This window comes from Camponotus floridanus, unplaced genomic scaffold (assembly GCF_003227725.1).
Source record: "Camponotus floridanus strain SB8 unplaced genomic scaffold, Cflo_v7.5 scaffold75, whole genome shotgun sequence".
NCBI classification, from domain to species: domain Eukaryota; kingdom Metazoa; phylum Arthropoda; class Insecta; order Hymenoptera; family Formicidae; genus Camponotus; species Camponotus floridanus.
The window spans coordinates 64,321-82,688 of NW_020229844.1; the positions used below are offsets into that span (position 1 = coordinate 64,321).

The 18,368-nt window shown below is 30.7% G+C and overlaps 3 protein-coding genes and 1 pseudogene across 6 annotated transcripts; 1 reads left to right on the top strand and 3 right to left on the bottom strand.

Annotated features, from left to right (window-relative positions):
* Positions 1-108: 108 nt before the first annotated feature.
* On the bottom strand, positions 109-3,565 carry LOC105248993 (glutamate receptor 3-like). The gene is made up of 8 exons (XM_011254118.3): positions 3,395-3,565; positions 2,695-3,194; positions 2,182-2,508; positions 1,713-1,869; positions 1,356-1,564; positions 934-1,020; positions 703-860; positions 109-412 (listed from the first exon to the last, which is right to left on the bottom strand). The coding sequence occupies exons 1-8, from the start codon at positions 3,552-3,554 to the stop codon at positions 109-111; spliced, it is 1,902 nt and encodes a 633-aa protein (XP_011252420.2). The 5' UTR covers positions 3,555-3,565.
* Positions 3,566-4,567: 1,002 nt separating this feature from the next.
* On the bottom strand, positions 4,568-8,197 carry LOC105248994 (annotated as a pseudogene).
* A 3,689-nt stretch (positions 8,198-11,886) lies between these two features.
* Positions 11,887-14,358, top strand: LOC105248991 (sequestosome-1). Of its 2 annotated transcripts, XM_011254116.3 has the most exons (4): positions 11,887-12,251; positions 12,787-13,239; positions 13,318-13,841; positions 13,967-14,358. In XM_011254116.3, the coding sequence occupies exons 1-4, from the start codon at positions 12,074-12,076 to the stop codon at positions 14,219-14,221; spliced, it is 1,410 nt and encodes a 469-aa protein (XP_011252418.1). In that variant the 5' UTR covers positions 11,887-12,073; the 3' UTR covers positions 14,222-14,358. The 2 variants fall into 2 exon arrangements, with proteins under 2 accessions (XP_011252418.1, XP_011252416.1); XM_011254114.3 differs by having other exon boundaries at positions 12,787-13,841.
* LOC105248989 (28S ribosomal protein S29, mitochondrial) lies at positions 12,569-16,924 on the bottom strand. 3 transcript variants are annotated; one of them, XM_025414044.1, is made up of 7 exons: positions 16,649-16,924; positions 16,109-16,438; positions 15,811-15,903; positions 15,605-15,741; positions 15,199-15,546; positions 14,808-15,046; positions 12,569-12,667 (listed from the first exon to the last, which is right to left on the bottom strand). In XM_025414044.1, the coding sequence occupies exons 1-6, from the start codon at positions 16,662-16,664 to the stop codon at positions 14,810-14,812; spliced, it is 1,161 nt and encodes a 386-aa protein (XP_025269829.1). In that variant the 5' UTR covers positions 16,665-16,924; the 3' UTR covers positions 12,569-12,667; positions 14,808-14,809. The 3 variants fall into 3 exon arrangements, with proteins under 3 accessions (XP_025269829.1, XP_025269830.1, XP_011252415.1); XM_025414045.1 differs by lacking the exon at positions 12,569-12,667 and adding an exon at positions 14,588-14,612; XM_011254113.2 differs by lacking the exon at positions 12,569-12,667 and having other exon boundaries at positions 14,775-15,046.
* Positions 16,925-18,368: the final 1,444 nt, after the last annotated feature.

The window sequence follows — 18,368 nt, forward strand, 5'->3', positions numbered from 1 at the left end:
TTAAATATTTTATCTCAATATTCTTTCAGATCTCTACTAGAATAAAAACCTTCTATTTTTAACATTATTTATTCAATATTTGATCGATTATTTGTAAAATTTTTAACTTTAAGTTCTTTTCATTATTTCGCTTTTATAATTCGCCAAAAACGTAACTTGATGTTTTGACTCGATATTTTGATCCGATTTATTGACTTGATCTTTTGCTTTTTTAGATCGAATGTCGAAAAAATAATATATTTTCTCAATTGCCAAGATAAATAATCCCAGTACTATACCACCTGCTACTATGGTCAAAGTCGGCATTATATCTTTTAAACTAACCACGCTAAAATTCGTTTCCAGATTGCTTGTTAAAAAATGCGTGTTCTTTAATTTATTTATGACGCCATTAAGCTGAAATCGTCGTAAACTGAAAAATGTTTGAAACTTATAAATTCTCTTAGAAATTAATAACCACAAATTCTACTCGATAATTCACAATCTTACTGCAACCTAATTATTCCTTTTTAACGATTATAAGATTCTCAAAGATTTTAAAATGAAACTTTCATTTTGAAAAATATTGTTAAAAATTAAATTTTTAAGAATAATAATATTAAACTCATTAATTTTACATAGATATTTAAAAAATATATTCTTGACACTTTTTTGAATATCAAAAAATAAGAAACGTACTATCAATGCACTTTATGAACTTACTGATAATTCATGAGATGTGTGTAAGGATTTCCCTTCGTTAGAGCCATCGCTAAACTATCCATTCTTCCGCTCTCTATATATGTGACCTCACATGTCACATAAATGGTGGTCTTGAATACTTCAGTCGTGAAAAATGCCAAATTCTTCCGCTCGCAGATCTACATGAGAATTATCTACGTGAGAATTGACTTTAACAAGAAGAACTTAATTTCAATTAATAATAACACTAACTTGCTTGAATCCATCCGACGATGTCAGTGGAAAGTGCTTCTCTTCCAACAATCCGCGCATTTTCGAAAACACGGGGATCTTTGCAGTCTGCAATTTAAATAATTGATATTATTCGAACAATTCGAATTATTCTTCTTTTAATTATACAATTATAATGGTTTTTAAAAGCTCTAGTTGCATTTATTGTAAGAATATAAAGACATGTGATAGAAAAAGAAGAGAAGAGAGATTCAAATATTTTCTAAATAAAATTTAGTAAAATAATAATAATAATAATAATATATAATATTATTTTGTAATTTTATACATAAATGCTTTATTTGCCATCGCTTTAGTCTAAATTTCTGGTTACATATATTGCGATTTACAATTGTTGTTACTCAAACAACAATTTTCAATTTTGACTAACAGAGTAAACTTACATAAACCGTATCGAGCTCAGCACTATTTTTCATGACGATTAATTTATAAGAGCCATCCGTAACGTAACCTTCCAGATTGGAGAAAGGCAGCTTGGTCTTAGATAGCGTCAGGAAACTAATCAACGAGGCTGAATAAGCGGATGTAATTATCAACGACGAGATATAAATCGAAAAAATGGCCAATCTCATTGACAGCTTATTGGAAAATTCTGTGATCTCGCAAAAAAATATAATATGCATTATACTACGCGTTGAATACTTGTACATTACAGTATTTATTGGTGTGGCAATTATACTGTAAACATTATAAATAATTTAAAAAATTGTGAAATTATAAATATCTTTACTAAATATTACCTGATAAACCTTGCTGACAATAAATACCCCAAATATGAACATAGTTTTCGAATATTAAGTTCATCGAAAAGTATCCTTTTGCGCTTATAACACTTAACAAAATAGAGGCAGTTATTATTATCGTCACTAACATTATCCAAATTCCGAGGCTAAACGCCTGAAAGATTTACTATTTAAAAAAAGAAAGATTTTATTCCATCAAATTTAAATTTCATTATCGTGTATTTTCTTCCTCGCGTGCATGTAAACGCGTTTCACAAATTGCTTTGAAATTATTTTCTCAGATATAATTAAATAATTTTAAATAATTTCAGTTTTTAAAGTTATTACAGGTTTTATAATATAATTACAGTATAATTAATATATTATATTATAGTGTATTATATTATAGTGTAGCTATTACATATATTTATATATTTCATGCAAGCATGCACGCACATACATAATTTTTAAATCACTTAATCATTACCTTAAAGTATCCAGACCAATGCAAGTCGATTCCACTGGGCTGCTTAAAGTAGATGCGACTTGGCGTATGCATCAATGGCAACGAGAAGTCAATGACATTTAATCTAGTTGCTGTTATTGAAAATTCAGAGACGCCGATGTCGGCTTTGCCGCTCACCAGTTGTCCGATCACGCCGGTCCACACCTTCTTCTTCTCATTCCAACTGCCATATTCTTCTATTGGATCCAAAACCTTCATCGTGAAGTTCATCACTCTGCTAAGCTCTATCAGTAGTAGACCGAGAAATCCACCGATCACGCCATTCTCCGAGAAGAATAACGGCGACGACTTTGAATCCCATTCGTCAACAGAATTATCAAGTCAATCTATCGTTAGTTGATGTCTACTAGAATGCGTGTCATTAAATTCTAATATTGATTCTATGACAAATTGCGTCGACTGTTCCATCGCAAAAATTTTGCGCGAGAAAATCGATATTTATAACAATAATTTTCCAACATTGAAGCAACTCACGTTCACGGACGCCACGCGTACGATGTCGCCGAACATGTCGCTCCTCCTAGCGTAGAGGTTCTTTTGCGTCCGAAAAGATAAACTTCCGTCAGCGGTCCATGTGGCCAACTCGAACATCCTGGTGCGATTGTCATGAATGGCGTACCACTCGAACAGGCTCGGATGATCGTAGCACAGGACCAGCATGAGAGTGTTGAAGTCCACATTGAGCATGTTGCCAGCAGGTTGTTGGCAGTACTTCTCGAGCGGTTTTCCAGGACGTTGCAGGAACATGATCAACCAGACTGGGAAAGAGATGGGCTTTACATTCTTCGTGACCTTGACGAATTCGTTCATAGTCTCCCTGGTATCGAGAAGAACAACGAACAATGGTCGCGCAATGGTCCTCTGGTACTTGTTGTAATCGCTCACCAGATCCGAGAAAGTTATGGTCGCGGTCATGACCCGCTGTTGTGAAAAGTCACGCGACCATGAGTACAGCAGCGTCGTCGTATCGAAATCTGCGACACGATTCGCGTAGCTTTTATAATTTGTAATTAAAAATATGTTCAGAGAAAAAATAAAAAAATTAATTTTTCGAATACAATTAAAGAGATTAATATACATGAAATATTCTTTTTTTAAATACATTTTTAAGTTCTCTTTCCGCCATCCATTTTAGGTGTAATGTAAAAAACATGGAAGTTTCTTCAATACTTACCATAATAGCTGTCGGGATGCACGAAAATAATGCTAAAAGTATGATAATACTTGTGGACGTCGCTAATTAGCCGGAAATAATTGTTAATATGTATTTCTTTTGCTTTGATAGTTAACGCGAAAATGAGCATCACAATAAATTGCACTGTTGCATACTTCATAGCGGGATTAAAGCAATTTAATAAAAAATCTAAATGATTAAAACAATTGAACAATTATACAAAAATATAATTTTTGTCTAATTAAAAATATTATTATAATAATAATTATTAATACATTTAATTTGACGTACAAACGAATTATTTCTTAAAAATTAAAACAAATGCAAGGGAAGAAAAGTCCTGAAGAGAAGTCCTAATTTTCCACAAAAATCCTACAATAACTATCATGAGTAGGATCTTTTATCAAAAATGTGACCTTTTATCGTCGCTAGAAGTTAACGGAAAGAAAGAACGAGGTTCCGCGATTCAATGGCGCTAATGCACGACTGAAAGCGATCATCGCGAACGTTTGATTTTATCAGATCCGAGGGATCTAAATATAGAAGTGCATGCAGAGTGCTACTGCACTTAATATAAATTGTGCTTAGTGCATTGTTAGAAATTACACGAGGATACGTATCAGGACACGATTCTCCCATCAGTAAATTATCGGCCGAACTGTAAATTATTCATTGTTATTAAATTTCTGTAATCAATACTATTTATCTATGCATTACAGACGATACATGTTATTATATATGTATCTTATAACTCGTCGCACGATGATTTCTTAATATCATCAATATTGACTAAATATTTGATACATCAATATTGACTAAATATTTGATTAAATTGAACATTACATATTGCCAAAAAAATTGATTTCTTTGATATTTATTTTTAAGAGAATATATTATTTTAATATCTGAAAAAATATTTAAATATTACAATAAGACACATATCACATATCATACACATATATAAACAATATTATATAATATTATATATTAAACTAAATATATATATATGAAATTTATTTGTAAATCTACGGACACACACGAAAACGTATTTCTATAGTAATAATATACAATAATAGCATTTTTTCACTAATATAAAGGTATTCCTATTAAATAAAAAATTAAATATAAATAAAAAATACGCATCAAATAAGATTGGACATGTTTCAAGCGAGATTATTGCCTTTTTAAAAACAGTTGTTTATTCGAAATAGAACATTTGCGATTGAGGTTTTTTCTTCTTGTATTCATAATAAATTTTCTCCATAATCAATATAACGAGACTTAAAATAATGCCTCCGCAGAGAATCACCAAAATTGGAATGACATTAGCCATGCAAACTGGTATAAAAGCCTTGTTTTCGACTGATTGCACTAAGAATGTTCTATCCCTTAAACGCATCATTATGCCATTATCCAAAAGTTTCTGCAAACTGTAAAACACATGAAACTTTAATAATTAAGAGGAAAAAAGAGGGTGGAAAAATTATATTAGATAAATATTCACTGATAATTTATCACGTCCGTGTATGGATTGTGTTTGGACAAAATCATTGCTAAGTTGTCTACCCTCTCAGTGCTAACGCTGGATAATTTACAAGGAATTTTCATTTCGACACTTTTCTTTAATACATCCAATATCATGTAAGCAAGCTTTTCGTCGTTGCATATCTAAATGAATATAACAAATAGTAAATTATACAAATAAGCTTTTCTAAAAAAAGCAAAAGCATGATATATTTTAAAAATAGTAATTATATTAATAATTAATTATAATAATTAGTAATTAATTAATATAATAATCCAAAATAATTAATTAATTTTATCTAAAAAAAATTGCATAATATTAATATTATCATCTTTGCAAAATATCGATCATACTTGCACGAAGCCATCAATTATAGTTTCCGGCAGTTCTGATTCCTTTTTCATTAGTCCCATTAATTCCGTCGAGAAATCTTTGTTCAACGGATCGCGCTTTGACTGATCCTATGACATAATAATATTTTGTGATACATAAACCATACATTTCAAGACTTTAGCTAACAAGATTATAATCAATATCGTAATTTATAATATTATCGAATATATTAATTATCGAATACACAACAATTTGGCATAATTTATTCGAACTTACAAGTGAAAATCGGAAAATTTGAAATAAAGTGGATGAACTTACGGAGAGTAAATCATAATCAGAACCACCACGTATAACTATTAATTTATAAGTATTGTCGGCGATGAATTCGTCTATCGTATGGAAGGGAAGAATGCGAATGCATGACGTTAAGAAGCTCACTAACGCCGCTGAATAGTGAGCCATTATTAGTATCGCTGTTAAGAATATCGTAAAGTACGCGAGTCGTAGTGATGAACATTTCGGAAACACTATGAAGAAAAAATCAAATTAAAAAGAATTTCGAAAGCAAGTACATCTAAAAATATTATCTAATTTCTTAATTAAAATAATTTAATTCTTTTTAATTAAAAAATTAAAAAATTTCTCTTTTCTCTCTCTTTCTTTTTCTTTCTCTTAAGATATTTTATAAATATTTAATATATATATATATATATATATATATATATATATATATATGAGTATTTCATTAAAGTTGCTTTATATACATTCTGATTTTTTTAACAATGTAAAGGTCTTTACCTATAAGTGCTTGCTGACAAAATATACCCCAAATGGAAAGAAAATTATCGGAAATTAAATCCACATTACTTCGAGATTCGTAATATATTTTCATGAAGGACAGCAGAAACGGTGCAATCATTATTAACGTGACAATCGCAATCCAAATATGTAAACGAAATGTCTGTTGAACAATTACACGAGAAATTATTTCAGAATTTAAAAAAACTACTTTTTCTTTTATTATTTTGATACATTATAATGTAAATACTTTTCTTTTAATATTTTGATATATTTCTTGAAATACACAACAGAATGAATTAAGATGATCTTATTGTCAGTCAATCTTATGAATCGCCTGATTCCCCCTCCTCCTATTCAACCTTATTAATTACCTGAAAATAACCCAGCCATTCGACGCCGCATATCGCGGGTTCCCTGACGAACAAACTGTTCTTAGATATTATTAAGGGCAGCGTGAAATCAACGTAACGCATTCGAAAACTCGTCATCGACATATCAGTAATAGCGAAATCCGCACGACCTGACACGATCTCATTCATTACTCCAGACCAAGTGTTATTCTTAGAATTCCACATGCCGTGATTATCCAATTTTGATACTACATCCAAACTGAAGTTCAGGGAATCCATGAGTTCGTCCACCACTTTTCCGTACAAACTGCCCACGTAATTTCCAGTTCCGATGCTTGAGGAAATCGGTATATCCTGAATTTATTTAATATCAATAAATAAATTAATTAATTAAATCAAAAACTTTTGTGTCATAATTAACTCATATTTTAATTCAAGAATATAAAATATATGTTTGGACTATATGTGTGTGCTACATTTATTTATATTATATATTATATATATTTTCTTAACTAATTTATATATTTTATATATGCATATATATGGAAATATATATATTACTTAATATATAATTTTTTACATGATTCTCAAATTATTCAACATTATTGTAAAAACTCAATGTTTTTTTAGCAAACTTGATGGAAATATTTAAATTCAACGTCAAATATTTTGACTAATATACATCATATAAATTATAAAATATTTTATATATATAGTTATTATATTATTTCAAAATAAAGCATATCAGATCTAATCAAGTACCCTGACTGTGACCGCTCGTAAGACAACTCCTTCCAAGTCCTTCCTTCTATTGTAAAGAGATAAGGTTGTCAAGAGGACAAATCCTAAATCATCTTCCCATTTTGCTAGATCAAAGACTTTAATGGTTTCACCCTTAACTGAATACCATTCTTGCAGAACATCTTCGTTATGGCATAAGACTAGCATCTGCGTGTCGAATGCCAAGTTGAAGGGATTACCTATTGGCTGGTGACAAGGATCGTAAGTATCATTGGCGGGCGTGAAAAGAAATACCACGAACCACACAGCAAAGGACATGGGATAGGTATTGGTCGCTTCTACAAATTCCAGATATGCCTCGAAATCGGGCATAATAACAATGATGATGGGTTGCACTATTTCATGATAATATCTGAACAAGTCCTGTAATTGTCCAAAGTGCACGTCCAGAGTCAACACATAGTGTCGACCCAGCACACGAATGCATGTATGCACCAGGTGCGTAATACTCAAATCTACAAGCAAAGATTTTGCGAATTCAACTTTAACATAATTGCGAAAGAATTCGCGATAAAAAATAATTTTAATTTTGTTTAAATGAAGCCTAAAATTGCTTTCGCAATGTCATTTTTTGCTTTTTTTTAATTTCGCCAATTTAGAGAAAAATCAAGAGATGTTAAATAAAAATCGAGAGAATATCGATCAAATAATCGATAACGAACTGTCAATCATGTTATTCGGTCGTCTATCACAACAATTATTGAAACTAGATCATACTAATTAGCTAACATTGGCAAAATAACAATCGCTGCAATAATAATATTATCCTATTTAACTTATATTCTAACTGACCACCATAGTCGTCGTCTCCAGGATGAGCGAATATAACAGTCGCTGCGGAATAATACAATTTTCGAATGTCCATTATTACATCAACGAAGACATCAATGGGAAAATGCTTTTCCGAGTTTACAAAAACAAAAAGCAGGATCAAGCACATCAGATAAAGCGCTAATCTCATCTCGTCACCGTTAAAAGATCGAACACGAGGGTTTATAACGCGAGAGACTCGGAAAGAGCGACTAAACGTTAAAATTTATACGAGAATGCTTCTTCCTATCGAGTAATGCGGGGTAGATGCAGGGACGTACATATCAAATACTTCAAATAACACGATTGCGAAGATTCATAGGAAAATAAATATGATCGATCGATTTTTAATTTCCTCAATTTATTTTTTTATCGTTTTTTTATCAATATATTGGTAGAATATTATCCGTGAAAAAATTTATCTTTATATTAAATAATTAAATTAAAATATTATATTAAATAATTAATAAACTGCAGAGAAAAATAGAAGAAGAGAGAAAGAGAGAAATCTGAAAATAAATATTAAATATGATATACTCTTCCTATCTATCTCCTTTTTTAAGATCACAGCATATTAAAAAAAATTTTTTTTAAATATTTTTTTTCAATATTTATATAATTAATAACATTAATATATTCCAAATGTTAAATTATAAGTTCAATTAATTTTTAAGTTATATTTTTATGTAGTGTCACTCACACATAGCGCCAAATAAAACTTTTGCTGTGTACCAATTAAATTCTGAAACTTCCAAATATCAACATCTCATCCGTCCCTGAAGTGTCCATATGGAAAATGCACATTTCAATTTATAATATCGCAACAAATGTATACTCTGCAAGCATTGACCGATATCACTTCCATTAGAAAATTGCAATCAGAAACGATCAGCTGATTTCATCTTAAATATGTGTCAGAATAAATATTATCTAGTTAATACTTTAGTTGATAAATGTTTTTCTAACGATAATGTTTTTCTATATTTTCGCTAAAAGAGCAACGATAAATCATATTTTTTCAAACTATATATATATATATATATATATATATATATATATATAATATATATATATATATATATCGATATTTAATCGCATAATAATATTTGATCTAATTATCAGAATCCCTCAATTTCTTCAGATTCTGGAAAATATATTAAAAAGTTTGATAAAAGTTTGAAAATTCAATAAATTTTTAAAAATTATAATACATAAAATATAAGTTGAAAATGGTAAATACATACAAGACATAATTTAAAATTCTGTACAAAAAAATTTTGAACGTACAAACTTTGATTTATGCACCAGAACAACAACAAATTATATTGATTGTATGAATAAACATCATAAAAGGCTTTGTTACAAAAATGATAATCATTTAAAAAAAGGGAAATTGCATTTGTTGCGGATTATCGGTATGCGATAAAAAATACTATAAATGTTACACATTGTTGAGTAATCGTTAAAAATTCATTGCAAACTGTCTATATCACTAACAAGAGTTGAATAAATTAATTGTTTTAAATGATATCTGTAACAATCCAATGGATTTAAATAAATAAAATATGAAAAAGAGATATGTAATGTACATTATATATAAATTCGAACTTTCAAAAGCTGTTTCTACAACAAAGATTCTTTTCAGAACTTCAAAATTTGACAGACTTTTCTGTTACATTCTTTATATGTATATATATATATATATATATATATATATTTATATATATAATATATTTATACTATATATTTATATCATGTTATATATTTTATATCATATTATATATTTTATAATTTAATTATCAACTTTATTTTCTTCTAATATTTTATTGTTAAAGTTTTTATTTTTTTATTTTGTGCTAGGCAATATATTATTAAAAAATACATAAATGAAATGGATTAATTATAATACAGAATATTTGCATGCATATATTCTCTTTTCGCTAGATATTGAGGAAAATTGAGAGTTGTAATGATTGTAATTGAGAGTTGTAATTGAGAGTTGAAAATTGAGAATGTAACGGTTCACATATATATAGAAGTATATATATATATATATATATATATATATATATACATCCTCTCAAGAGATAGGAGGATAACCTATATAAGTTATCTATAGGCTTCTGATACTTACATTTGCATATTTGAATATCAGAAATCACAGTAATGAAAGATAAGTGATTTTCCACGTGAAAAAATGTAGGATAAAATTTTTTCATATAAGATTTTTTTTCGAAAAATTCTGTTTTCAAAATCCTTATCATCATTTTTGATGTCACTTTGTGTTTATATTAATATCAAATGGATGATATATATTTATCTTATATACATATATTTATAAGGATAATCATTTTCTGAAACAGTGCAAGATTATTTTTAACTCATCAAAATGTAATTCAGGAGAACAGATTATCATCAAATTTGCGTTGTAACGATTATAGTCATCAATAAATGACTCGGCGAGTTATACGAATAATGACTGATTTTATTCATTTCAAGCATGCTAGATTTGCTAATTTATTAGCAACAAAATATTAATACAAGAAGATAGTAAATATTAATGTCACATATAGTGTATGCAGAATCAATTGTAATTTTCTTTAAAATTATATTGCATCAATTTCACGATTATAAGATTCTTTTTATAATCATCAATATCTACTATATCATTCAGCGAAATAAAATCCTCTCATGTTGCTCTTACGAGAAATTTTGAAAATACATCAAACCTTCGTTGAAGATACAATGTGCGTATTGTTGCAGAGATTGAGAGAGTTCGATTTTCAATAAATGTATTTGATAATCACGATATAACCGACGTTAACGACGCAAACATTTTCATCTGATTCAAAGCCTCATTATTTCTAATTTATATAACATAGACATAATACTCATATATCTATACATATATTTATGTTAGAGTTATATAAATGCATGAGTGTTTCATCGCGTACGAATACTCTACACAGATCTAGAAAACGTGACTCTCTCGTCATTCCAGAGCTGCCGTTGAAATGAATGCGCACTTTTCTTTGCTACCTGCTTTCCAGACACTTCTATGTGTAAACCGTTACATTCTTTCTGGACCATTCTCTACTACTTGCGAAACTCTCAATTTTCCTCAATATCTATAGCGAAAAGAGAACATGTGCATGCAAATATTCCGTATTATAATTAATCCATTTCATTTATGTATTTTTTAATAATATATTGCCTAGCACAAAATAAAAAAATATTAAAAAACTTTAACAACAATAAAACATTGGAAGAAAATAAAGTTCATGATTAAATTATAAAATATATAACATGATATAAATATATAGTATAAATATATTATACATACAAATATATATATTTGTATATATATAATTATATATGGGCTATTTTTCCGAAATATGCATTTATTTAAATCGCAGGAAATATTTCCGCGATTTTTTATAAATAATAATTTATAAAAGACATTAAACTTTAGTTGTGCAATCAACTTTTAGAAATCGTGTACATTGCTTTATGATGCAACTACATCGCAGAAACGTTCAAAACGATACTATCACCGCATCGTGAATCATCACATACGCGATACGGCCACGTGATTACCTGTCAAAATAGGCAATCTCATTCAAAAATGGCGCCGCGCCTGTAGACTTCCTCCGTTTAAATTCTTAAGGAGTAAATCGCTCTTTCGTCCTGGAATCGTCGTGTATTAAAACAAAATCTCTCTCATTAGCATCGTTTCGACCTCGTTGTCAAATAAAGTCGGAGAAACAGCGAGAAATAATGACGTAAGAATCAAAAATAATATAAAATACGCGAGGTACCGGAAATGACTATGATGGCGCGACGCGTCGACATGGTGAACGATAAGTGAGTTATCGATCACGATATATAAGCAAGCTGCGTTCGTCTCATCTCATAAACGGCGACTAAACTTCGACGACGACGCATCGTGGGCAACAAGTGTATAACACCTCGTTATTTCGCAATCGCCTTCTCGGCAGAAATTTGACGTTTAGTGATTCCGACGTAAACGCAGTGACAAGACGAGAAACGACGACTACGATGGCCACGTTCAGCTACAAAGCCTATCTGATGGAGGAAGGGAAACGTTTTCCTCCATTAGAAACGCGCAGATTCGGCATCGACGCTGACGTCGCGATGAATTTTGTATATCTGCGCGAAAAATTGCAAAGCATTTTCCAAAACCTGCGAGGAAAAAATTTCACCGTTACATGGAAAGGTAACTATTGTCTTTCGTTTTAATATCATGCAACAAAACAAAATTTACTGACGCCAGCTGTTGACATATCGTATTTATCAATGACTTCTCGCGAAAGAAAGATAAGCAAGAGCTGATTCACAGCAATTATCTTTTTTATCTCTGTATACGTTTCAAATGACAACTTTTAGAAAGCTGAAGTAGAAAATATTTCGTAACATAAGTTGTAGCTTCAAATAAATGATCAGGAAATTATTTAAACTAGAATTTTACAATATTTTAAATAATTTACTTTAAATAATATCAATTCTTTTTCTTTTTTAGTATATGGATCATATATACTTAATAAATAGTAAGAGAAAGTTGTTATAATTAATCCTTTGTGGATAGATTGTCTGAATTTCAATGTGTTTCAGCTACTGTCTCCAGATACGTATCTGCAAAGGATTAATATACATTACAAATTCACATAAGATTGTTTTCTTGTACATTAAATAAGAATTAAAATGCTACATGTATTGTTTAAATCATTTGTTAAATCATTTGTTGCATTTAGATGAGGAGGACGAATACATAACAATATCAACTAATGAAGAATTAGAGATCGCACTGCACGAAATGGCTAAAAGCAATTATTCTAAAAATTACTTTAAACTATACATTAAAATCCATCGCAATGAAGAGCAGCCAGACTTGATAAATATAGAAAAAACAATACATCCTGGTGTAATATGCGATGTATGTGAGAAACCCATACATGGTTTCCGCTTCAAGTGCATGCAATGTGCAGATTATGACTTATGCAGTGAATGCATGATGATTGGCAATCATCACGATCACTATTTGGTTCGTATGACGGAACCCATCGATTGGTCGAGTCGTGAGGGTCGCCGACTTTTTCATCACATGCGGAAATTCGTAAAAAAGACACAACACAATAAGGATGACGAGCGCAAGTGGGCGCACAGGAACGGCAAGCGAAGTGGCTGTCCATTCAGCGCGACAAGCGGTAAAGTTGGCCATTTTGATCCATGTGTTGTAAATTCATTGGCGGATTTTGTAATAGACATGTGTGCTGCTCCATCAGACGAGAATCATGAGCAGAAGCGATCCAAGGAGCAGCACAGGGACCCGTCCGCTGAGGCTGCTACCGAGGCAACAGAAGACTCACAAGAGGCGACTAGGCACAGTTTCTCGCAATTGTTAAAAATAGTTGAGGACAATCTTTCCAATATCTCGCAATTTTTGGATCCGCTCGGCATCAATGTCACTGTAATGACTGATAAAGATTCCGCCAAGAATAAGCCCGCCGAGGCAAAAGTTAATACACAAACACCTGAGAATAGTCAGTCTACATCGGAGGATTCCGCTAAAAAGTTCCCAGGTGAAGGAAAGAAATTGAACAGTGAAACCCCAAATACCACAAGTGAGCAAGCTACTCTTTCGAACGATGCGACACCAACACAGAAGGAACCAACAGCAGCTTGTGCTACGGAACAAGCGGCAGAAGCCGAAGAATGGACAATAGTACAGAATGAGAATGCTAATATCAGTCGTACAGCTTCTACTTCTTCCACATCTTCCTCTTCGACTGAGACTACACCAAAACAGGTACACTTTACAAAAAATAATAATAGAAACATTGAATTATGTATATATATCTGAAAGAACAGTGGAAAATAATATATATTATCTATTGTATATATATCACGTGTTCAGAATATTTTATTATACAGATTACGCCATCCGCACCAGCAGCAACTGTGGAAGAACCCGAGAAAACGGAAACAAAACAGCACATCTATCCATCCTTACCTAAAGAAGTAAAAAATGAATTCTATCATCCAAATCTCAAGATTCAACAAGCTGTAACAGCAATGATGGCAATGGGATTCACTAATGAAGGTGGATGGCTTACTCATCTGCTTGTTTCAAAAGATGGTGACATTGGCAAGGCGTTAGATGTATTACATCCAGAACGCAATAATTAAAAAAGACAAGGCTAAAATTTTAGTTAATGATAGTACATACACTAACAACTGGCAGAAGTAATTAACATAATCAATAGTTGATGATAATTTGTTACTAATCTATTATTCATTAATACTGCACTTTATGTTAAATTTATTTTATATTTAAATTAAGAATTATCATAATTTTATTTTGAAAAACTTAAAATTTGTCGAGCTTAATATTTTTTGTCATTTGTGTTGTCAAAGTTATGCACTTATATATTGAGTAATTTTATTTTGGAGAATTTGAGACCAATATATTATGTATACATTTATTTGCTTTATATATATTAATGCATAAACTATTCTTTATATCTTAAAAATATGTTAAAATAAGTACTTTTGTGGTGATTGTGTATTATTATGTATTCTAAAAAAAATACATTATTAATTGTATGTTAATAAACTATAACAAAAAAAATGACATCTTTAGATTAAAAATTTTCCAATTATTCCTAATAGAATCTAAAATAAGATTGGAAATGTTTTCTAATTTTAGTAAAAATAAAAAATGCTAAAAACTTCGAAAGCTTTGTTATAATTATATTTATACTCGAGCAATTACCTTTATAAAAATTTACATTGGTCCATTAAAACAAATGGATTTCTATTAGTGATTAATTCCAATTCTCTCTGACCACTAGAGGTAATGTTCCTGATCCATTTACGATCCTTATAATATTCTATCATACTATCAAATTCTGCAATATTGTAGTCTTCAATTAAAACTGGTATGAAAGGATCTAAATGTTCGAAACCTTCTTTGCCAAGCAAATATCTAGGAAGATGAGATTCTCGCCTGTCCTAAAAATAAAAATTTTAACCTGTATTATTTTAGATGTAGAATCTAAATCTGAATTTTTATTTCAATATTTTTCAAACCTATTAAATTTGCATGTCTAATTTAATTTCAAATAAAAAAACATAATTATTGAATGCATTCTTATTGTACATACTTTATTTGCTGTTTGGTCTACTGTCACTACAATTGCACCATTACACCAATCATTTTTCGTAATATCGAAAAACGGTATCGCCAATGATACTTGTTTAGGCAGAACCATCACTTTATTATCGTTACGGATGCGCGTGTGACTCGATGTAAATGCATTGAATCCATCTATTACAACCATCGTCTTACACTTTCCTGCTATACTAGCGAGTTTCAATTCTTTTATAAGTGCATCTATTACACCACAAGCGTATTTGATGCGATTCATGCCGAATTCTACAAGTTCCAAGATAGATGTACCTTGTGAAGTCATTTCACGTTGATTCCATACATAATCTTTCGATACTTTTAACTGTAAAACAAATATATAATAAGTACAGCTGATAAAATAATACCTCAAATACACGTACATCCAATTCCGAAAGTAACTTTGAATTTTGAAATTTGAAATGTTTCAACCACAATCCTGCATCGATTGGTAGATCCATGCAGCCTGGGGACAACACTGAAGTCGCAACTTCCTTCATGTCTTTAAACCAATGCGCAGCTAAAGAATAAACAGTAATTATAATTGCACCGCAGTGAACAATAACATTTATATGTAACAATAACGTACCCCAATATATGTGAACAAGCACATATTTTTGTGCAAAAGCATAGTGCAAAATGTGACATAATGTAAGACTTTTTCCTACTCCAAACTTTCCATCTATTTATCATATTATTAAGGATTTTTTTTTTTTCATGTTAGGCACAAAATATTTTTTAACAGAACGATTCTTTTAATATATAAATCTATAAAACTGATATAATCACTGAAATTATAAGAAAAAAAAATAGAGCTACTCCCTAATTTTACAACATAAAAAAGTTATGATACGATTCTTTATTTCTACATGTTTTTCAAAGGATACATAACACATATTTATTGACAGGCCTTGTATAGTCGACTTGATTAAGGTAAGATATAATCTCAATTGCAGGTTGCCTGACCATTATCGAGCACTCTTGAAAAGTAGTGACTTGTTTCATAAATTTTCCAGGTAAACCACCATTTTGAAAAATTTGTCGTTGAATATCTATTGGTACTGTATATAATCTAGCGATGTGATCTGTATTATGATTAATTGGATTGTTTTCAGCTGTGCGAAATGAGCATACTTGACTTGCTTGCTCATCCTTTACTTCCACAACTGTACTAAATTTTCTACTGTGTGTTTTCCGTATTCTTCTCAGGAATGAATCTAAAATCATGTAAATATGCTTGCTCTACGTTGCATTCTTATAATAATAAATATTACTTTATTTTCTAAGTTTACTATTGCCAGTTGTACGAAACAAATTAATCAAATTGGCAGAAATTATAACTGCACCATTATATGCGCAATAATGTTATTGAGTGATTGATCGTTAAAGGAAATATAAAGAGCATTGATTGAGAGATAAAATCTTACATAAACGCAAAGACATCGTGTTATTTCACTTAGAGAATACGCTGTCTGTTCTCGAATTCCCTTCCACAGTTTTTAAGGTTAAGTAAGGTTATAAACGTGAAATCGACAAATATCTTTGTCACTATAATCGCTATGTTATGCGTATAACTTATATTTATAACGTATATTTTTGACGATGTCAACACTTGCAAGTAATTAGTATTTAGTTTAATAAGATCACAGATCTTGTATTATGATCCGCGATTTTAACGAGATGCTGTTACCAGTATGGCAGAGATGGACATCACGCGCATGCGTAGCAAACCCGGTCAAAAATAATTTAATTCAGATATAAATAAATAAAACAATATTAATGCAAATAAATATAAATAAAATATAAATATAAATATATTATTTTTGTGCCATATATTACCTGCGTAGAATTCCATGCACATCGTCTGCGGTATATGAAAAGCTTCATCGATAAAATAATGTGATTAAATACGATCAAGATATAAGAAAAGTAATAAAGTACTTGTAATGAATAATATTAATGTGGAATACATAAATAATATAATATATAAATATTTTGTAGTTTAGTTTCATGTAATATAAATGAGATACGAGACTCATGATTACTTTAAAAATATGTCCACAAATATCATTTAACTTCAATAGCTACACATTCGTCAAATGAATACTATTATGTTAAACACATCATCAGAGCAGCTTGTTTTGATTAATTTAATTTAATCTAACCAATTATATTATATGCTCCGCATTAAAATATGTAAAATTGTACACTGTTACGTCGCACATTTAATACGATTAATATACTATGTAATAAAATGTGTTACGCTAATAATTATAAATATTATTTTTAAAAGCTTGGTAAAATCCACGCAGATTAATATACTATGTAATAAAATGTATTATACTAATAATTATAAATATTATTTTTAAAAGCATGGTAAAATCCATGCAGCATATGCTCGTGTTTACATTCGACATCTGGGAATCGATCATGAATCTTTTTCCCTAGCGTCTCATGAATTCATGAAAAATAAAAAGTTTCATTGACGAATATTGAATTCATAAGATTCATGATTGATTTCCTGAAAACATTGAAAGGTTAGATTAGGTTAGATCGAAAATTATATCGTTTGATAGTTGGCATCTCTACAAGATAAACTGCGCAAGCCCTGCGCGCGCGTATACAAAGTAAACTTCAAATTGCCTCTAGCCTAACCATCTTCACGCGATCGACTTTACTTAAATTTCATCGCGTCGCATCGAATTATGATGCGGCGCCGATTTGCCCGAACGTAATTCGGGACATCGCGATGCTGTATAAGCGTCGAATGAGCGCGAATTATCACGCAAATATGATAAATCAAATCAACTCACCGTTCACCGGCTGTCCCACAGGCCGCTCCATTCGCTCGCCTCGGGATGTTCCATTCCGATCTCGATGCACACAAACTCACACGATATCATCAACGCGAACGCGCGACACTTTATTCGGCACTCCCGATACTCGCCCGCGTCCGATAATCATCATCAAGGGCGCGAATAACGCGACGCGACTTCGCTCCTTCGCAATTACGCCATCATTAATAACCGCCAAAATCAGCTTCGCGAGCTTCCATCGATATATTATGAAAGTCGCACGATCATCCTCGGATACTCTCAACGCTCGTTCACTCGCGATATTCGTTTATTTACGGTTAAAAACGCAAAA

Bases quoted from the DNA above. Each gene is read 5' to 3' on its own strand.
- LOC105248993 (XM_011254118.3), bottom strand. From the start codon at position 3,554: ATGAAGTATGCAACAGTGCAATTTATTGTGATGCTCATTTTCGCGTTA. The intron at 1,565-1,712 runs GTAATATTTAGT...GCGAGATCACAG, and splicing joins TTGTCAGCAAGGTTTATCAG to AATTTTCCAATAAGCTGTCA. The intron at 861-933 runs GTTAGTGTTATT...ATTCTCATGTAG, and splicing joins CGTCGGATGGATTCAAGCAA to ATCTGCGAGCGGAAGAATTT.
- LOC105248991 (XM_011254114.3), top strand. From the start codon at position 12,074: ATGGCCACGTTCAGCTACAAAGCCTATCTGATGGAGGAAGGGAAACGT. The intron at 12,252-12,786 runs GTAACTATTGTC...TGTTGCATTTAG, and splicing joins TTTCACCGTTACATGGAAAG to ATGAGGAGGACGAATACATA. The intron at 13,842-13,966 runs GTACACTTTACA...TTTATTATACAG, and splicing joins CTGAGACTACACCAAAACAG to ATTACGCCATCCGCACCAGC.
- LOC105248989 (XM_025414044.1), bottom strand. The intron at 15,742-15,810 runs GTACGTTATTGT...TTTATTCTTTAG, and splicing joins GCTTGTTCACATATATTGGG to CTGCGCATTGGTTTAAAGAC. The intron at 15,047-15,198 runs GTATGTACAATA...TTTTATTTTTAG, and splicing joins TAGACCAAACAGCAAATAAA to GACAGGCGAGAATCTCATCT.